Here is a 20,045-nt window from a genome sequence, read left to right on the forward strand (position 1 = left end):
ACCCGGGCGTTGTGCCCCGAGACCAGCCTTCAGGCCCTGTCCCGTTGTTCCCCTCGCCCTCAGCTTTGACACATCTAGCTAGAAAAATGCTGATTGGGGCACTAATAAAGCTGTGTTGGGGTCTCTGGTTTATGTCTGTGTGTCCATCCCTTACAGCTCTGGAGACCCAGGCTCTCTGTCTACCCGTTACTCATAGACCCTGTCAGTCCTTCCATCCTCCTAGCAATGCCAGCAGACTGCCACTGGTGTGGGCCTCCCACCCTCTAGCCTCACCAGACACCCACCTGGGTTCCCGCCTGGGGACTGGCTGAGATCACCGCCTGCTGTAGCATCTGGCTGCTGGTGAGGTTATGGTGGCTGCAACCTTGTTTCTATTGCTGATCTTTGGACTGATGGAGGAGGAAGATTAATGGTTAATCCCCAGCAGGAATTTGCCAAAAGGGAAGTCTCAAAGTGCTTACCTGCCCTCTGTTCTCTACCGGTGTTCAGGTTCCCTGTGTTTCTCCAGATTATTTGTGCTGGCGGTCACCTGGGCCTTGGGCCACTTTCTCTGCAGTTCCATGGGCAGGGGACGGCAAAGGGAAGCATCACAACCCCCTGGCACTATTCAGTAGTGAATAAGTGTGAGTCTGACCTTTCTGCTTACGTGGTAACCCAAGGTGTAGAGAAGAGCTGACATTCAGGGGGCCTTGTTGCCTAGAATAACTTGAAGGGACCTCAACGTCACACGTCACAATAACAGACCTCAACAAAACATCATTATACACATGTACCTACAGACCCCATCATGTGCCCTCAGAGAGCTGAATACCAGGTACAGGACGATGTTTCTGGCCCCTCCCTGACCTTCAGCCTCCCTAAAGAGGGCCAGTAGGAGCCCAGGTGATAAGCACTAGGAGGCAAAGTCCCCCTCCCAGCCTCAGGCACAGATTCACTCCTAAAAGCGAGATAGCAAGCATGAAGCTGGCCATTGTGGTTGAGGGTAGAGAGGCTAGAGAGCAGAGCCAGGACCTGAGAAGCCCTGAGTACAGAGAGATAACCTATCTGACCCCCCGCCCTCCAGAAAGGACTTTAGTCTCTGGAGCTGTCAGATCTCCGAGTGGGTAAGAGCTCAACCTATGAGGTAGGTTGAGAAGGAAAGGAGAAGACAGACAGCCGCTGCCCACTGCCCATTCCAGACTGCCACCATGGAGTCAACGAGGCTCCAACTGCGGAGAAGAGAAGGGGTGGGAGAGACGCAGGAGAAGGTAGTCTGTGGAGAAGGTGAGCCCCCGCCCCACCCCCGCCGACCTGAGGTGAGGCGTCCTGCTTAGCAGAGTGAGCTGTGCTGCTGGAAACTCCCTTCCTTGCTACCTGGGAAGCCAGAGGTTTCTGTGCTATTCCCAGTCGGACTGGCATGGAGGAAAGAGATGCTCAGAGCGCAGCCTTTCCTTCTCTAAGGGTGAATGGAGCACTTCGTCCCTGATTCCAGCGACTGCACCAGACTCTTTCTTGCCAATGGCCTCATTCACTGCACACATCACTCCCCCTTCTTGTGACTCCACTCACGGCTCTAAATATTGCCTGGGAACAGAGAGGCTAGTGAGCACACAGAAAGCATTTTCCAGATCAAGGTCAGCTCTACCCTAATTCTGCCCTCTTGGGTGCCCCCTTTCGGTTCTTCCTCCTAGGAGACGGTAAGATGCACAGAGCCCCAGACTTGGTGCAATGGACCCGACATATGGAGGTGAGGATCACGAGGACAGGTCTGGGCCAGGGTTGGAGCTCAGTTGGTAGTATACCACATAAACCCGTGGACGGCAGACACTGCAATCCCGGGAGCTTGGGGTCATCCTTGGCTACACTTCCAAACTAGCCTGGGCCACGTGAGACCCTAAGAAAGAAAAGGTAGTTCAAGGCCAGCCTGATCTACAAGAGCTAGTTCCGGGACAGGAGGCAGAGGTGGCGCACGCCTTTAGTCCCAGCACTCAAGAGGCAGAGCACTCTATGAGTTAGAGGTCAAGGCCACCCTGGTCTACAGATCAAGTTCAAGAGTTCAAGGGCAGTTGGGGCTACACAGAAAAACCTTGTCTCAAAAAAAAAAAATGTTTTCAAACTCACAGTTAGAATTAAGATTAACTAGAGGGCAGTGTTGAAGCCTAAATCACCAATTACTGCTTAGCTTTTCTTTTTTTCATTAGTCTTTGGCAATAATCAGAGATAAGACCTCACTTTTAAAATCAGTGGTGGGCCGGGCGGTGGTGGCGCACGCCTTTAATCCCAGCACTCAGGAGGCAGAGGCAGGTGGATCTCTGTGAGTTCGAGACCAGCCTGGTCTACAAAGCAAGTTCCAGGACAGGCTCCAAAACCACAGAGAAACCCTGTCTCGAAAAACCAAAAAAATAAAAAAAATAAAATAAAATCAGTGGTGGTGGTGGTGGTGGTGGTGGTGGTGGGTGTGTGAGAAATCTTCAGAACTCAGTTCTCTCCACTGTAGGTTTGGGAGTCACAAGGCTTGCACAGTAAATGCTTTTATCTTCCGGGCCATCTCACCAGCCCCAATTTTTGTATAAATATTTTTTTTTTTTTGGTTTTTCGAGACAGGGTTTCTCTGTGGCTTTGGAGCCTGTCCTGGAACTAGCTCTGTAGACCAGGCTGGTCTCGAACTCACAGAGATCCACCTGCCTCTGCCTCCCGAGTGCTAGGATTAAAGGCGTGCGCCACCATCGCCCAGCTTGTATAAATATTTTAAAGCCTCGGGTAAATTGGTAGCACTGTTCAGACAATGCCAATCTAGATCCTGCCTCCCCCAATTTAAAATAGGTTTGTTTACATCTTGTAAATTAAAAAGAATCAGGCTAGCAAGGCGGTGGTGGTGCCTGTGTTTAACCCCAGCACTCAGGAGGCAGGCAGAACTCTGAGTTCAAGGCCAGCCTAGTCTACAGTGTGAGTTTTAGGACAGCCAGGGCTACACAGTGAAACCCTGGCTCGAAAAGAGAGAGAGAGAGAGACAGAGAGAGAGAGAGAGAGACAGAGAGAGAGAGAGACAGAGAGAGAGAGACAGAGAGAGAGAGACAGAGAGAGAGAGACAGAGAGAGAGACAGAGAGAGAGAGACAGAGAGAGAGAGACAGAGAGAGAGAGAGACAGAGAGAGAGAGAGGTAGTTGGGCTAAGATGGAGGAGCAGGGTTGGGCTGGCGAGGTCTTCCCGCTAGCATGGCTACGGTTCGGTTCAGAGGTTAGGGTGAGGTTGGAGGCAGTGGTCTCACAGCTTCCCTCCTACCGTCATTCTTTTTCTTCTTTAAGATGAATTCCTCACTCAAACTGTACTAAAACTTACCATCCTCCTGCCTCTGCCTCCAAGTAGCTGGTTTCAAGCGTATGCTGCCATGTTCAGCCTCTGCGGAGGTTCCTTGTCCTCACGGCTGCCCCGAGAAGACAGAGATGTTGGGGAAGCTCTGGGGCCATTCTTACCTCTTCCTGTTCCTAGCACTGAACATTGTGTGGTCCAGAGAGCTCAGGAAACGCGCGCGGTAAGGAAGGAATGGCTGCTGGGAGGGACAGTGAGCCCTAACCCAGCTTCGTCCTGCAGGCTGTGAAGACCCAGTTCCTGGAGCAGGCTCAGGTACAGCTGGCAGAGCTGCTGGATGGAGCCATGTGGGAGGCTGTGCAAGCCTACCCACAGGAAGACAGACCTCTGCCCTCCACTGCCCCAGATAATACAAGCAAGTGAGTCTGAGGGTCCCACAGGTGCTCTTCCTTGGCAGCTTTGGTGCCCGGTCTTCAGAGCCCTGGCCTCCATCTTTCAGGTCTGGCTGTGCCCCCTCCAGACCTGCTGCCACTGTTGCTCCCTGTTACCTTCCGCACGCCACTGCCCTCCATCGTCCACCCTCGTTCTTTGGGGTCTAGTTCTGAACACTCTCTCAATCTAGGACCCGGGAGTTACCCCATGTGAGACGGAAGGTTTTTATCACCCGAAAGTCACTGCTCGAGTAAGTTGTGGGGAGGACAAAGGATAAGAAGAGAAGGGTTGGCTGGGGGTTCCACAGCTGTCACGGGGCTTCCGTGCTCTGCTGGGAGGGTCTGGGAGGGCTCTGCCCTGTGTTAGCGAGGCGGACCAATCAGCAAGAGGAGATGTCCCAGTCACAGGCTTGCCCCAAGCTCCTGAGCTCCTGCAGGCTGCTGAAGAGCCTTCCACCCTGACCCTTGGGCTCCTTCCTTCCAGTGAGCTGATGGAAGTGCAGCATTTCCGAACCATCTACCACATGTTCATCGCGGGTTTGTGTGTCTTGATCATCAGTACCCTGGCCATCGACTTCATTGATGAGGGAAGGTAGGCGACACACACACACACACACACACTCCCTCCTTCCATTGGCTTTCTATCAAGTACAAGCCCTGGGTCCGGAGAGGTGAGGCTGAAGCCATCCCCACTTTTGCAGCACCTCCATCTGTTTTAGAGGAAGACCCTCCCTAGGAGGCCTGCATTTTGGTGCTGCCGACCTCTCCCAGGGACAGGCTTGTAAGTGGGAGAAGAATGGAGGACCTTGGTTCAGCTGCAGCCCTTTAAGCATCAGGAGGTTGAGGCAGGGGGATCTCTATGAGTTCAAGGCTAGCTTGGTATACGTAGAAAGTTCCAGGCCAGCTATAGCTATATAATAAGAGGTTATCCCAAACAAACAAACAAAATAAAAAGAATAAGAGCATTATTAAAGGGATCATGGCTCAGTAAAATGTCAAAGCTGCCATCAGATTCCCAGAGATCCACCCACCTCTGCCTCCTGAGCACTGGGCTTTTGTTTTTAATAGTTCGAGTGTTTCCTGTGCCTTCATGGGTCATAGGTCGGAAGAGAGCGTACATTGGATCCCCTGGAACTGGAGCTACAGATGGTTGTGAACCACCCTGTGGGTGCTGGGAATTGAATCTGGAAGAGCTGTCAGTGCTCTTAACCACTGAGCCCTTTCTCCAGTCCTAAACAATACATTCTTTTTTTTTATTTTTTTAAATGTTTATTTATTTATTATGTATACAATATTCTGTCTGTGTGTGTGCCTGCAGGCCAGAAGAGGGCACCAGACCCCATTACAGATGGTTGTGAGCCACCATGTGGTTGCTGGGAATTGAACTCAGGACCTTTGGAAGAGCAGGCAATGCTCTTAACCACTGAGCCATCTCTCCAGCCCCAACAATACATTCTTTTAAAAAGCTGTTTGGTTGTTATTTGTTTTGCTTTATTTTGGAGACAAGGCCTTCCTATGTCCTAGCTAGGAAGTTTCCATCCTCTTGCGTCTGCCTCTGAAGTAGCTGAGAAGTCAAGCAAGTGCCAATACACTCCTCCCAGGCAAAACCCTGAGCATGGAGGAACCAAATTAATAATAATAAAAAAATAAAACCAAAGCTCATCTCAACTGTTCATAGCCTCATGTTTGCCATACCGAGCAATTGACCTAGGGCTCCAAAGATCGCTTAGATCAAGCTTATCCTGAGACTGTGTCTCTGAGGCAACAGTCTGCACTGGGAGTCCCCACAACACCAGGGCAAACTTGAACACTTTCAGAACACAGCCTATCAAGGGTCTAGCCCAACCCTGCATAAATTGGACATTGGTGACCCCTGCAGTAAGGAGATTAGACATTCAAGGTTGTCCTCAGCTACTTACATGAGCTCATGGTCAGCCTGGGATACCAGTCTAGAAAAAAAGAAGAAATAATCCTGTACTAGGTTTGTTCTTTTGAGCCACCAATCAGCTCTCAAATCATGACATAGAAGCTTACTATTAGCTTACACACATTTCTAGCTACTTCTTTTAACTTAAATTAACCTGTTTGTCTACCTTTTTACCTTCCTAACTCCTGTATATCTTACTTTCTGTGTTCGATGTCTGCTGCCTGGCATCTGCCTGGCTTCTTACCCATCCACTCCTTCTCTCTGGCCTAGATTTCTCCTACTATTTATTCTCTCTGCCCGCCAGCCCCACCATACTTTCTCCTGCCTAGCTTTTTATTAGGCCTTTTATTAGGCAGGCAAGGTAAAACAGCAACACTTCTTTTTTTTTTTTTAATTTATTTATTATGTATACAACATTCTGCCTCCATGTATACCCACACGCCAGAGGAGGGCGCCAGATCTCACTACAGATGGTTGTGAGCCACCATGTGGTTGATGGGAATTGAACTCAGGTCCTCTGGAAGAGCAACCAGTGCTCTTAACCACTGAGCCATCTCTCCAGCCCACAGCAACACTTCTTTACATATTTAAACACAACAGAAACAAATGCAGCATATCTTTGCCCAGTTAAAATAATATTCCACAACACAAACCTCTCAGTTTGCCCAAGTTACTGTCTTCCTTCCTCTCTCCAAGGCTGATGCTGGAGTTTGACCTACTCATCTTCAGCTTTGGACAGCTGCCCTTGGCGCTGATGACATGGGTTCCCATGTTCCTGTCCACTCTGCTAGTGCCCTACCAGACCCTGCGGCTGTGGGCCAGGCCTCTAGCTGGGAGCTCCTGGATGCTGGGGGCTGGCCTGGGCTGTGTTCTGCTGGCTGCCCACGCAGCAATGCTCTGCATCCTTCCAGTCCACATGGCGGTGAAGCATCAACTTCCGCCTGCCTCAAGCTGCGTGCTGGTCTTTGAGCAGGTGAGGACATGGTGATCCCTGGACCAGGTCCACAGAGAATGGGCCCTGACATAGCATTGGGTCTGGTAAGCCTGTGACTCTGAGGAAAGTCCACAAATGATGTTGCCAGGTAACACTGACTCTGGAGAGAGTTGGTGGGATGAGGACTGCCCTGTCCACCTTAGCCCTTGTCACAGCACTATCTATCTAGTTAAGCGATAAAGTCATGTGACAAAAAATTAAAAATGTTAGCAGGGCCGTGGTGGCATACACCTTTATTTTATTTTATTTATTTTTGGTTTTTCAAGACAAAATTTCTCTGTAGCTTTGGAACCTGTCCTGGAACTAGCTCTTGTAGATCAGGTTGGTCTCAAACGCATAAGTCACAGATCCACCTGCCTCTGCTTCCCAAGTGCTGGGATTAAAGGTGTGCCACCACTGCCCAGCTGGCACACACCTTTAATCCCCAGCACGGGGGGGTGGGGGGTGGGGGGTCAGAAGCTGGTGGATCTGTGAGTTCAAGGTCAGCTTGGTGAGTTCCAGAACAGTCAGGGTTACACAAAGAAACCCTGTCTCAAAAGAAAGAAAGGAAGAAGGAAGGAAGGAAGGAAGGAAGGAGGAAGGGAGGGAAGGAAGAAGGAAGGAAGGAAGAAGGAAGGAAGGAAGAAGGAAGGAAGGAAGAAGGAAGGAAGGAAGAAGGAAGGAAGGAAGAAGGAAGGAAGGAAGAAGGAAGGAAGGAAGAAGGAAGGAAGGAAGAAGGAAGGAAGGAAGGAAGGAAGGAAGGAAGGAGAAACAAAGAACAAAAAAACAAAATAAGAAAATTGGGCTCCTGCCAGGCTGGTTTGACTTGGCTCACATCTGAGTACAGAGAGGTTTAAGTGACTTTTCTCAGAACCTCAGATCTCTTCCACTACAGGTCAGGTTCCTGATGAAAAGCTACTCTTTCCTGAGAGAGACTGTCCCTGGGATCCTTTGCGTCAGAGGTGAGGTGTCCTGCTGACCCACTGTGACTGGATCCTCTTGGGCGGAGTCAGAAAAAGCAATGTTCTGCCTTCGCCAGCCCCAAGCCGGCTGTCCAGCAGACACAGAACTGGCCTGAGCTGGACCAAGTGGCCCTATTCATGAGCATTCTCAGGCCTCTTCTGAGAGAATCATTCGGTTTACCCAGACCTTCTGGTGCTTTCCATTTCCCAGGCCCAATCTGAAAAGGCAGGGATGAGAGAGCCTCCTTAGAGGAGATCAGGGTAAAGGCAGAGGAGAAGGGACTGTGGCCACTGCGGGTCTAGAAAGCCAGTCTACAATGTGAGCGAGTTCAACCCTTTGGATGCACACCTTAGGTCCCTCCCCAACCCACCCTCCCCATGCTAACACAGCCTTTTCATTCCTGCCCAGGTAAGGGTATCGGTGCCCCTAGTTTCTCCAGCTACCTCTACTTCCTCTTCTGCCCTACACTTATCTACAGAGAGACATACCCCAGGTTAGACCTTGCCGCCCCTCCCCACATGCCTGGGCCTAGTGAGAGTGGTACCCTTCTCCCACAGGCACTGGCCATTTGTTCAGAAGGAAGTAAAGGGAAAACAGGCTGCCCCTTCCCTGCCCCACACCTTCCCGTGATCCACTGTCCCTAGCAATCAACCTGGTTCTGTCCTGGGTTCTGTCCTCCACACCCCAGGTCTGGGCAAAAGAGGGAGCCTAGTGCCCCCCCCCCCCGTCCCTGCCTCTCCCCCGCCGCAACCCCACGGAATCCTCTCGGGTCTGGGTGATGGAGGGAGCCTGGAGAGGGCTGAGGGTCTAGCAGTGGATGACATAAAAGGGTGATAACTATGCTTTCCTATCGCTGCTGCAGGACACCCAGCATCAGGTGGAACTATGTGGCCAAGAACTTTGCTCAGGTCAGAAGATGGGGTAGAAGATGGCCAGCTCTTGACTCAGGGTGGCTTAGACGTAGGGGCGGCTGGGAAGGAGGCAGCACCCTGACAAAGCTGTGTGTCCTTTGTGCAGGCCCTGGGCTGCATGCTCTATGCCTGCTTCATCCTGTGCCGCCTCTGTGTCCCTGTCTTTGCCAACATGAGCCGGGAACCCTTCAGCACCCGTGCTCTGCTGCTCTCGGTCCTGCACGCCACGGGCCCAGGTAAGAGCTTCCTCACAGTGCAGAAAGGCCATGCCCTGCCCTGGGAAGACTTGTCAGGACGGGTTTCACTCTGTCTGTCTCCCTCCCATGCGTATCGCCACCACCTTCACGTGGCCTGGTGGCCTAGCTCCCCACCTACTTTTCCCTTTCCCCCTTGGGCCCAGATTTGCTGCCCAGATGAAATCCCTCCTGTGAATTAATCACCATGGCCCTGCTTCAAAAGCCCTTCCTGCCTTCTTGCTTGCCTGTGTTCCTTCTCCCTCCCTTCCTTCTGCACTGGGGAATGAACCTAAGGCCTCACACATGCCGGCTTTACCACTGATCTCCAACCCTTCCCTCTTTACAAGTCTTACTTTAAGACTGGGTCTCACTAGGTTGCTCAGGTGGGACGGTTTTTAATGTGTATGGATATTGCATCTGAATGCATGTTTGTGCACCACATGCGTGCCTGGTGCATACAGAGGCCAGAAGAGGGTGCTGGATCCCCTGGGACTGGAGTTAAAGATGGTTGTAAGCCTCTGTGTGGATGCTGGGAATTGAACCTGGGTCCTCTGGAAAAGTAGCTAGCACTCTTAACTTCTGAGCAATCTCTCCAGCCTTTTGATATTCTCTTTTCCTTTCTTTTTAAAATGTTTATGTTTGTTTTTGAAACACCCTCTACCCAGGATGGCCTTAAACTCAATCCTTCTGCCTTATTATCCCAAGTAGCTAGGATTGCAGGCTTGCCATAGCGGGAGGTTCAGCTTGGAATGCCTCTTCTCTACTTTGCAGCTACGGAATCGGATTCCTTCCTGGAGGCCCACAGCTAAGATGGTCCTCTCTGGGAAGCTTCTCTTCCTACTCTTCCTTTTCTAAGTTTTCTTTTATTGCATATACTTATTTTTATTATTTTGTGATAGGGCCTTGCTATGTGCTTAGGCTACCCTTAGCCCTTGGCTCACGTGATCCTCCTGTCTCAGCCCCAGTAGTTAGGATTACAGGTGCACTGCCCGCCTCACAGCCAAACTTCTTTTCCAGTTCACTCCTTGTTCTGTATCCTCTTGAACATCCTTGGTTGCTGTGACCATTAGTTCCCATTATACCTGACCTTGATCCATACATGACTTTCAACCTTTGTGTGTCTGTCTCAGTGTTATGAATTTCCAAAGGTCAGGGACATTGTGCGCCTGTATTTCTGGTTTTCAGCCATAGGCGGATATCAATCACATTAGCAAATGTGTAAATTAAGGAATGCATGGATGATGAGTGAATGAATGCTTGCTAAGTGTCGGGGCCCTGATGGCTGGGCAAAGGCTCTAGAGAGCCGGGGGCTGTGGGGCTGCACCTCTTGTCCTGCCCCCCAGGCATCTTCATGCTGCTCCTCATCTTCTTCGCCTTCCTGCACTGCTGGCTCAACGCCTTCGCCGAGATGCTGCGATTTGGAGACAGGATGTTCTACCGGGTGCGGCCTGGACCCATTGGGAGCAGTGGTTGGGGAGATTGACCAAGAGCCCAGGGAAGAGGGTAGCTGGGGTGGGTGTCACCTTCCAGTGGTTTTGGTCTGCAATAGGGCCTCAGGGTGTGGGGATGCTGCTGCTCCTCTTGTGTGGGTGGGGTGTCAAGATCTTGTCTCTGAGTGGCTGGTGGGGGGGAGGGAGATTGGAAGACGGAAGGGGGAGAATGTTGCTGTCTCTGTTTGGCCAAGAGCCAACCCTTCTAAGAGGATAGAAGTGGGGTGGGTGTGGGGCACAGCAGTACCTGGGACCTGAGATCTCACCTCCATTCCTCCCCAAATCCACACCCTCCCTAGGACTGGTGGAACTCTACTTCCTTCTCCAACTACTACCGTACCTGGAACGTGGTGGTCCATGACTGGCTGTACAGCTATGTGTATCAAGACGGGCTGTGGGTAGGAGCTGTTCACACTTCTCAGTTCTCATAGTTCCGGGGCTGTGGGTAGGAGCTGTTCACACCTCTCAGTTCTCACAGTCCCGGGGCTGTGGGTAGGAGCTATTCACACCTCTCAGTTCTCACAGTCCCGGGGCTGTGGGTATGAGCTGTTCACACCTCTCAGTTCTCACAGTCCCAGGGCTGTGGGTAGGAGCTGTTCACACCTCTCAGTTCTCACAGTCCCGGGGCTGTGGGTAGGAGCTGTTCACACTTCTCAGTTCTCATAGTTCTGGGGCTGTGGGTAGGAGCTATTCACACTTCTCAGTTCTCACAGTCCCGGGGCTGTGGGTAGGAGCTATTCACACCTCTCAGTTCTCACAGTCCCAGGGCTGTGGGTATGAGCTATTCACACTTCTCAGTTCTCATAGTTCCGGGGCTGTGGGTAGGAGCTGTTCACACTTCTCAGTTCTCATAGTTCCGGGGCTGTGGGTAGGAGCTGTTCACACTTCTCAGTTCTCATAGTTCCGGGGCTGTGGGTAGGAGCTGTTCACACTTCTCAGTTCTCATAGTTCCGGGGCTGTGGGTAGGAGCTATTCACACCTCTCAGTTCTCACAGTCCCAGGGCTGTGGGTATGAGCTATTCACACTTCTCAGTTCTCACAGTCCCAGGGCTGTGGGTAGGAGCTATTCACACCTCTCAGTTCTCACAGTCCCAGCAAATGGGCTTCTTCGGGTGCCCTCTCCTTTTATTCTGCCCCAATAATATTGTTCAGATAAAAGGAGAGATATCTGGGGCTGGCCGGCCACGCTGGCCTTCCCGCTGAGTTTCAGACAAACAAAACACTGCCTCAAAAAAACAAAACAAAGCAAAAAACAAACAACAACAACAAAAAAAACCCACAAAAGGCCCCCAAGTAACAACATTATCCTCTGGCCTGCCCACTCAGGCAATGTGCACTTGTACACAAAACATGAACATGCATGCACAAAAAATTAAGGTTGGGGGACAGGTATGGTGGCACACGCCTTTAAGCCCAGCACTCAGGAGGCAGAGGTAGGAGGATCTCTGTGAACTCAAGGCCAGCCTGGGCTACACGTGGAGTTCCAGGACAGCTAGGACTATAAAGAGAGACCCTGTCTCAAAAAACAAACAAACAAAAACAATAATATTAGTACTAATAAAGGCTGGGGACATATCTTAATAATAGAGCACCTTCCTGGCACGTGTAAGGCAAATGTCTCCAACCCTGTCAAAATACAAAAAACAAAACCCCCAAACCAATAAAATCGCAACTTAGGATCAATAGAACTATGCCCTTCAATAAGAGTAGTGTGGACTCTCTGACCCCAAACGCCACTTTCTCTCCATTTAACCCCACTCCTTCCCGGCTTCTTGGAGAGAGAGAGATGGTACCGCAAGAAACGCGTTCATTCTTCCTTGCCCACCAGCTTCTGGGCAGGCGGTCCCGTAGGGCGGCCATGCTGGGCGTGTTCCTGATGTCTGCGATTGTGCACGAGTACATCTTCTGCTTCGTCCTGGGGTTCTTCTACCCCGTCATGCTGATGCTCTTCCTTGTGTTTGGGGGTGAGCGTAACCTCTGATCCAGAGCTGGGAGGCCGCTGGTTGTGGGTGGGTGGAGGCCTGCCTGCTCCGGCGACCCTCAGGTCTTCTGGGGTCTGCTGGGTCTGAGTGACCTCAGGAAGCAATAGGCATATCCAGAGGGACTAGGGGAAAGGTTTCTGGCTACAGAGAAGCATTCGGTCAAAGGATGTGGAGGGAATGGGGAAACCTTGGTATGTCTGGGAAATACAGCATAAGATTCAAGAAGTGAGGGCAAACTGAACTTCCCCCAGTCCCATGGTCCAAGATCTTGTCTGGGGAGCACGGATTTCCCTTCTGGTACATCACTTCCTAGCCCCTAGCATGGGAGGCAAAAGGAGACAAGACACAGGGATGTGGAGCTGAACTGACAAGCCATCTCCTGGCCTAGGGCTTCTGAACTTCACCATGAACGACAGGCACACGGGTCCAGCCTGGAACGTCCTGATGTGGACCTTGCTCTTTCTGGGCCAGGGCATCCAGGTCAGCCTGTACTGCCAGGAGTGGTATGCTCGGCGACACTGTCCCTTGCCCCAGGTAAGGCAAGCTCTGATTCTATAGCTGTGGTCAGAGACAGGGCATGGCTAGGGGAAGGGAACTCATGTTTTAGATTCATAATGTGTGTCACCAGAAGTGACCTCACTCACAATCTACCTTTCTATGTCACAGACAACATTCTGGGGGCTGGTGACACCTCGATCTTGGTCCTGCCATCCCTAGAAGTCAATGCACCACACTTAGATGATGACGTCAGCTCTTCTCTACCTGTCAAGCCCAGGGCCAGGGCTCCTCACTGCACTCCCCTACCCAATTTGGAGTCAGGGACTTGCACACAAGACCTGCCAGGGGACCATGGAGGCTCTAGGTACACACCTCTCCGGGCAGCTGACCACAGACGCGGTGTGGGGTGACGCGAGCACCCTCTGTGGACTGGGCACAGGCCAGCTTCTTGCCCAGGGCTCTCCAGATGTGAAGAGACCAGAGGGACAAAGGCCACCAAAGTCTGAGAGTGTCTGGTTCTTTCTACTCCTCCCCATGCAACAATAAAATCTCTTCTTTTTTCATTCATTCTCATCGTTTGCTGGAAATCCACCTCAGTATTTTTTCGTGGGTTTTTTGTTAGTGTGACGTTTTGTTTTGTTGGGGTTTTGTTTTAGTTCACTTTGTTTTTTAGCAGGGTCTTACTACTTAGGTCTAGAACTGGCCTGAAACTCGCCTTGTCAACCAGGTTGGCTGCAAACTCACAGATTCACCTGTCTCTCTCTCTCAAGTGCTGGGATCAAAGGTGTGTGTGTCCCATCACACCTGGGGAAAATGAATGCTGTGAACAAGTGACCTTACAAACAATAGCTTCATATACCTTTCATGCACACACACACACAAATCAAGTGTACATCTCTGCTGCCGCACACATCTGACAGGGTACTTTCTAGAAAAACAAGTTAAAGCATTGTTCAGAGAGGGCCTGGAGAGCCATGTCACAGGCTAAAAGTTCTTGCTGTTCATGCAGAGGATCTGAGTTCAGGTCCCAGCTCCCATATTCAGAGGCTTGCAATCACTTATCGTTGAGGCACTAAGAGATCTTACACCCTCTTATGGCCTCTGCCGGCAGAGTACTCCAGTGTACACACCCACGCCCATACACATACAAACACTTGATTAAAAATAAAAACAAGGCACATGCATGGCGCACAGACACATGCAGGTAAACACCCATGCGCACACACGCATGGTGCACACACACGTGCAGGTAAACATCCATGCACACACATGCATGGTGCACACACGTGCAGGTAAACACCCATGCACACACATACATGGTGCAAAAACATGTGCAGGTAAACACCCATGCGCACACATGCATGGTGCACACACACATGCAGGTAAACACCCATGAGCACACATGCATGGTGTACACACACGTGCAGGTAAACACCCATGCGAACACATGCATGGTGCACACACACGTGCAGGTAAACACCCATGCACACACATGCATGGTGCAAAGACACACGTGCAGGTAAACACCCATGCGCACACATGCATGGTATACACACACGTGCAGGTAAACACCCATGCGCACACATGCATGGTGCACACACACGTGCAGGTAAACACCCATGCGCACACATGCATGGTGCACACACACGTGCAGGTAAACACCCATGCACACAGAAATCAAATCAAATGAGGAATGGAGAGGGGCTCAGCAGTTAAGACTGCACTGCTCTCAAAGAGGACCTGATCTGGTTCCCAGTGCTGCCGCAGGGCTGCTCACAACTGCCTGTCATTCCAGCTCCAGAGGATCTGACACCTCTGGCCTCCACTCACCTGCACACAACATGCAGTCACACACACACAGCACACACATACACACACAGAGATAGAAACAAATATGATAAAACATTTTGAAATCTTTAAAAGATAAAATAAATTACAATAAAAAAAAGTAGGGCCAGGCAGTGGTGGCGCACTCCTTTAATCCCAGCACTCAGGAGGCAGAGGCAAGCAGATCTTCGTGATTTTGAGGCCAGCCTGGTCTACAAGAGCTAGTTCCAGGACAGGCTCCAAAGCTACAGAGAAACCCTGCCTTGGAAAAAAAAATTAGATAAAACAAACGTTTTTCCCACACTGCCAGCCTCCCCTTAGATAGCACATGTGGGGTGAAGAATGTGGACTGCTCATTCCCTACTCCTCACGACCCTGGTCTTTGTCAATTCTTTAAATTTTTTACTTTATTATTTTATAAGTATGGGTAATATAACACACACATACACACACACTTGTGCACATGTGTACCTGGTACCCAGTGAGACCAGAAGACCCCAGGTTCCCTGGAGCTGGAATTCAGACACAACCGCTATGTTGGGAAATGAACCTGGGTCCTCTAAAGCAGCAGCCAGTGCTCCTAAATGCTGAGATGTTTCTCTATCTTTGTCATCTTTTCAATCTGGATCCTCTGGAGCTGGAGTGACAGGCAGTTGTAAGCAGCCCTGCAGCAGCACTGGGAACCAGATCAGGTCCTCTTCGAGAGCAGTGCAGTCTTAGCTGCTGAGCCCCTCTCCAGTCCTGACAACAAGAACGAAAGCATGTACATGGTTTTACTTTGTATTACAATCATTACTTAAATGGGAAGCCAGCAGAGCAGCGGTGGAGCACACCCTTGATCGTAGCACTCTGGAGGCAGAGGCAGGTGATCTCTGTGCGTCTGAGGCCAGCCTGGTCTAGAGTGAGTTCCAGACAACTAGGGCTGTGTGTATCTGTGAGTTCACACAGATGTGGAGGAACACATGTGTTCACACAGGTGTGGAGGTGTGCATGTGCACGCATACAGATGTGGAGTTGGGTATATGCATGTACAGAGAAGTGGAAGTGCACATGTGTGTGCACACAGATGCAGAGGTGCAGATGTACGTGCACACAGATGTGGTGCATAAGTGTGTGTACACAGATGTGGAGTTAGGTAAGTGTGTGTACACAGATGTGGAGTTAGGTAAGTGTGTACACAGATGTGGTGCATTAAGTGCGTGTACACAGATGTGGAGTTAGGTGTGTGTACACAGACATGGAGTTAGGTAAGTGTGTGTACACAGATGTGGTGCATAAGTGCGTGTACACAGATGTGGAGTTAGGTAAGTGTGTGTACACAGATGTGGAGTTAGGTAAGAGCGTGTACACAGACATGGAGTTAGGTAAGTGTGTGTACACAGACATGGAGTTAGGTAAGTGCGTGTACACAGACATGGAGTTAGGTAAGTGCGTGTACACAGATGTGGAGTTAGGTAAGTGCGTGTACACAGATGTGGAGGTACGTACGCATGTGTGTGCACACAGATGTGGAGCTGGGTATGTGCATGCACACAGATGTGTCCACACATGTGGAAGTGCTTAGGTTGCCCTTGGTTGTGCCCTGACACGGGTGCTCATGCATGTGTATGTAGACCAGAGCCCGTTCTTTCCTACCATGTGGATTCCAGGGACTGAGCTGTTGCACAGACTGTCAAACTTGGCTCTGGTCCCTTTCTGTTTTTGCCCTGACAGGTGAACGCCTTTTCTGCATAAGAGCCTGGGTGTCCTTGCTTTTCAGTTTCCCACTTGCAGTGATTTCTGTCAAGCTGATCCATCTCCCTTTGTCAATAACTGGTTCTGTCTAGAACTGGACAGTGATTTTTTTTCCATGACCTCGAAATCCCGGCATTTCCTGTCTACATGTTTCTGCTTTCTTTTACCTTGCGCCTTTCCAGTCTGTAAGCTTGGGTCTTTCTCTGGGTCAGCAAGGTATTTTTCTACTCCGTAATTGCTGTCTTTTCCTATCGCTCCTTTTCTTCTTCTGGAGCCAGAACAATTTGGTATCAGAGCTACTGGTATTTTTCTAATTATTTCCATCCTTTTGTATTTGCTGTGTGCTTTGAAATATTTTTTCCACTTGTTCATCCAAGCCACTGATTTGAGTCTTCCAGTGACTATTCGGTCTTTCAACACATACACTATTTGTCATTGTTGCTGCTCAAAATAGCCATTTTATTATTGTATTTCCAGAAAGTGATGGAGTTGGGGATCTTGGACTTGGTTTTGTTTTTGTACAAAACTTGGATATATTTAAGTAGTCCTGATTGCTTTTTTTTTTTTCAAGACAGGGTTTCTCTGTGTAGCCCTGTCTGTCCTGGAACCAGCTCTTTATAGACCAGGCTGGCCTAAGAACTCAGAGATCCATCTGCCTCTCAAGTGCTGGGATAAAAGGCGTGTACCACCACCACCCGGCCTTGTTTCCAATCTTAAGGTAACACAGACTTTCAAAGTAAGTGTGATATCAGAAGTCACAATAAACAAGGGACTGGAGAAATGGCTCAGTGGTCCTGAGGACCATTCTCAGCAACCACATGGTGCTCACAACCATCTATAGTGGGATCTGATGCCCTCTTCTGGCATAATAAAATAAATAAGTTGGGGGCTAGAGAGATGGCTCAGAGGTTAAGAGCACTGATTGTTCTTCCAGAGGTCCTGAGTTCAATTTCCAGCAACCACATGATGGCTCACAACCATCTGTAATGAAATCTGGTGCCCTCTTCTGGCCTGGAGGTATTATGCAGACAGAACACTGTAAACAAAATAAAATAAATAAATAAATAAGTCAATGAACACAAAGCAATAAAGAGACACGGTGAAAACAAGGCTGTTTTTTGGAAAACTGCATTGATCAGAGTGCATGAAAGACACTGTCCAGCTGCAGGAGGAACTTACAGGAACTGGCTGACAAGTACAAAGGCCAAGAATTCTGTAATACCTGACCTGTGACTTAAAAGATCAGGAAGGCCAGTCTAGGTTCAAGGGCATGGGAACAGGTGGTGTGTCGCGCAGCCTGAGGTCAAAGGCCTCCGAGCAGGAGTCAGGAGAAGAAGATGCTCCAGATCAAGGACTGGGTGATGCTCACCCACACCGGAGAGTTTCCCGATTCAAGTGCTAACTCTTTAGAAACTCCCTCAGAAATAGTATTGTACCAGCCATCTAGACATCCCTTAGCCCAAGCAAGCTGCCACGGAAATTAACCACGGCAACACTAAACCTCTAATAACAATGACAGGAAAAAGAGAGAAAACAGCCTGTCCACAAGAACTGTCAGGAATGAAGGTAACGAGAAACTGCAGACCCTACAGACGCTGAAGGCGGGTAAAGAAACAAGTCTATGCTGGAAAGTCCCAGTCTAGTTGAGGAAGCCAGATTTCTTTTTACCTTTTCATAATATTGTCTATTTTGTGTATGTGTGGGGGTGTGGATAAGTGCACATCAAAGGACACCTTGTGGGAATGGGGCCCATCCCCCACCTGTGCATCCCGGGGACTGAGCGCGGGTCATCAGATGCGGCAGCAAACGCCTTTGCAGCTGAGCCATCTGACTGGCCTGACAAATTTATTTTTTTGAGCCAGGGTCTCACTATTTGGCCTTGGCTGGCTTAGAACTAGCTAGCCATGTAGACCAGGCTAGCCAAGAATCCATAGAGATACACCTCCCTCTGCCTCCTGAGTGTTGGAATTTAAAGTATGTGCAATGATGTCCAGTATCCATACATTTCTTGAAAAAACAAAAACTACCAGTTAATAAAGACGAAATCATCTCAATAGCCTTTATCAATTAACTAAGTGGAATTTTTTTTCTTTTGAGAAAGGATCTCACTATGTAGCCCTGACTGAAGTGGAACTCACTATGTAGGCCAGGCTGGCCTTGAACTCAGAGATCCCCCTGCCTCTGCCTCCTGTGTGCTTGGTAGAAGTATAAGCCATCATGCCTGGTTTCCAGAAAGAAAAATTATGTGTATTCATGTACACATGCACACACACAGAGTTTTAAATTACATTTATCGTGTGTGCGCGAGTACATACGTGTGTGCATGCGTGTGTGTGTGTGTACATGTGAACATCATGCCATGAGATCCAAGTAAGGCCAGTGAACAACTGGCAGGAGTCAGTTCTTCCCTTCGGCCATGGAGTCGCTAAGACTTGAGCTCAGGTCACTGGGCTTGGCCTTATCTTTATCTCCACAGCCCAGCAGCTGACTATAACGGATATTATTGTAAGAAAACGCTGAAAACAAGCTGTAAATGACGGTGTGCAGCCTGTAATCCAGCACTCGGGTGGCAGAGGCAGGGAGACCACTCTGAGTCTGAGGCAGCCTGGTCTACACAGCCAGAGCTGCCCTAAAATATTTTTAAACAAATACACAAAATAACTTAATGTGTTGTCCAGTTTTGTTGGTAGCAGAAGATGTGTGAAAAACATACTCTAGGAGTATTGTCAAATTTGGGCCACCAGGCTAAATCCCGCAGAAAATTCCAGTTTAGAGAGATCTGTCATCATGTTCTAGCTCAGCTCAGAGGCCCAGGCAGCTCTATCACAGTCTCTGTTGCCCTGAGACATGAGGGTAGCTCAGAGGACCACGGGAGAATGCAGCATGCCCTACCAGCTGGGCTAGGATCTGAGGACAGAGCTATGAACTGCACTTGGCAGGAGAGGCGGGACCCTCTTTCCACATGGATATGACATTGGAGAACCCTAATAGCCGGGTATTCTCGGGACACTGCAAGATCAAACTGTTGGGAGCATGGATCTGAGCACAGCAGAAGCCGGAGTCGGGAGCCCCCAGAACAGCAGCTCCCTCTCTACTGCTCTCTACACCTCCACCTTGAAGTCTTTGTGCAGAACAGCAGCAATCCCAAACAATACAAAGGGCTAAATTACGAAGGGTCTTTTGTTCTTCTATTTTTTCAAGACGGTATCTTTCTGTATAGAGTCTAGCCTTAAAACGGATATACAGCAGAGGACTCTTGCTGTCTGCTTCATTCCCATAGTTCTGGGATTACAGGTGAGTGCTGGATTTGAATGTAGTCCTGAGCTCAAAACCAAGCCAGCATTGTTGCTGGCCAAACACTCTACCCATCAGGCTACATCCTTAGCCCTAGTTTGTTTTTTGTGAGGATTTTTTGCTTCCTTGTTTGTTTTCAATACAGGGTTTCTCTGTGTAGCTTTGGTGCCTGTCCTGGGAACTTGCTCTTGTAGACCAGGCTGGCTTCAAACTCATGGAGATCTGCCTGCCTCTGCCTCCCAAGTGCTGAGATTAAAGGTGTGCGCCACTACCACCCAGCTTTGTGAGAATTTTTCTAAGAATGGTAAGTAGTGGGACTAGAGAGATGGCTCAGCAACCAGGTGCTATTCCAAAGAACCCAGGTTCAATTCCCAGCACCCACATGGTCGCTCCCAGATTCCAGGGGATCTGACACCTTCATGCAGACATGCATGCAGGTAAAACACCAATGAACATAAAATAAAAATAAATATAAATAAAACATACCAAAA

General features: G+C 49.7%; 1 protein-coding gene across 1 annotated transcript; it reads left to right on the forward strand.

Moving 5' to 3' along the window:
- Window positions 1-1,187: 1,187 nt before the first annotated feature.
- LOC121459544 (sterol O-acyltransferase 2) lies at window positions 1,188-13,007 on the forward strand. The gene is made up of 15 exons (XM_041669427.1): window positions 1,188-1,263; window positions 1,671-1,726; window positions 3,571-3,707; window positions 3,911-3,970; window positions 4,204-4,311; window positions 6,343-6,619; window positions 7,515-7,581; window positions 7,991-8,075; window positions 8,445-8,490; window positions 8,600-8,729; window positions 10,073-10,170; window positions 10,519-10,617; window positions 12,048-12,183; window positions 12,590-12,735; window positions 12,868-13,007. The coding sequence occupies exons 1-15, from the start codon at window positions 1,188-1,190 to the stop codon at window positions 12,916-12,918; spliced, it is 1,572 nt and encodes a 523-aa protein (XP_041525361.1). The 3' UTR covers window positions 12,919-13,007.
- The last annotated feature ends 7,038 nt before the right edge of the window (window positions 13,008-20,045 follow it).

This window comes from Microtus oregoni, unplaced genomic scaffold, assembly GCF_018167655.1.
Source record: "Microtus oregoni isolate MIOR12 unplaced genomic scaffold, Mior012 000019F_ref0000042, whole genome shotgun sequence".
Taxonomy (NCBI): domain Eukaryota; kingdom Metazoa; phylum Chordata; class Mammalia; order Rodentia; family Cricetidae; genus Microtus; species Microtus oregoni.

Coding starts and splice junctions, on each gene's coding strand:
- LOC121459544 (XM_041669427.1), top strand. CDS start 1,188: ATGGAGTCAACGAGGCTCCAACTGCGGAGAAGAGAAGGGGTGGGAGAG. Junction 3,708..3,910: donor GCCCCAGATAATACAAGCAA/GTGAGTCTGAGG, acceptor CTCTCAATCTAG/GACCCGGGAGTTACCCCATG. Junction 8,491..8,599: donor TGGCCAAGAACTTTGCTCAG/GTCAGAAGATGG, acceptor TCCTTTGTGCAG/GCCCTGGGCTGCATGCTCTA.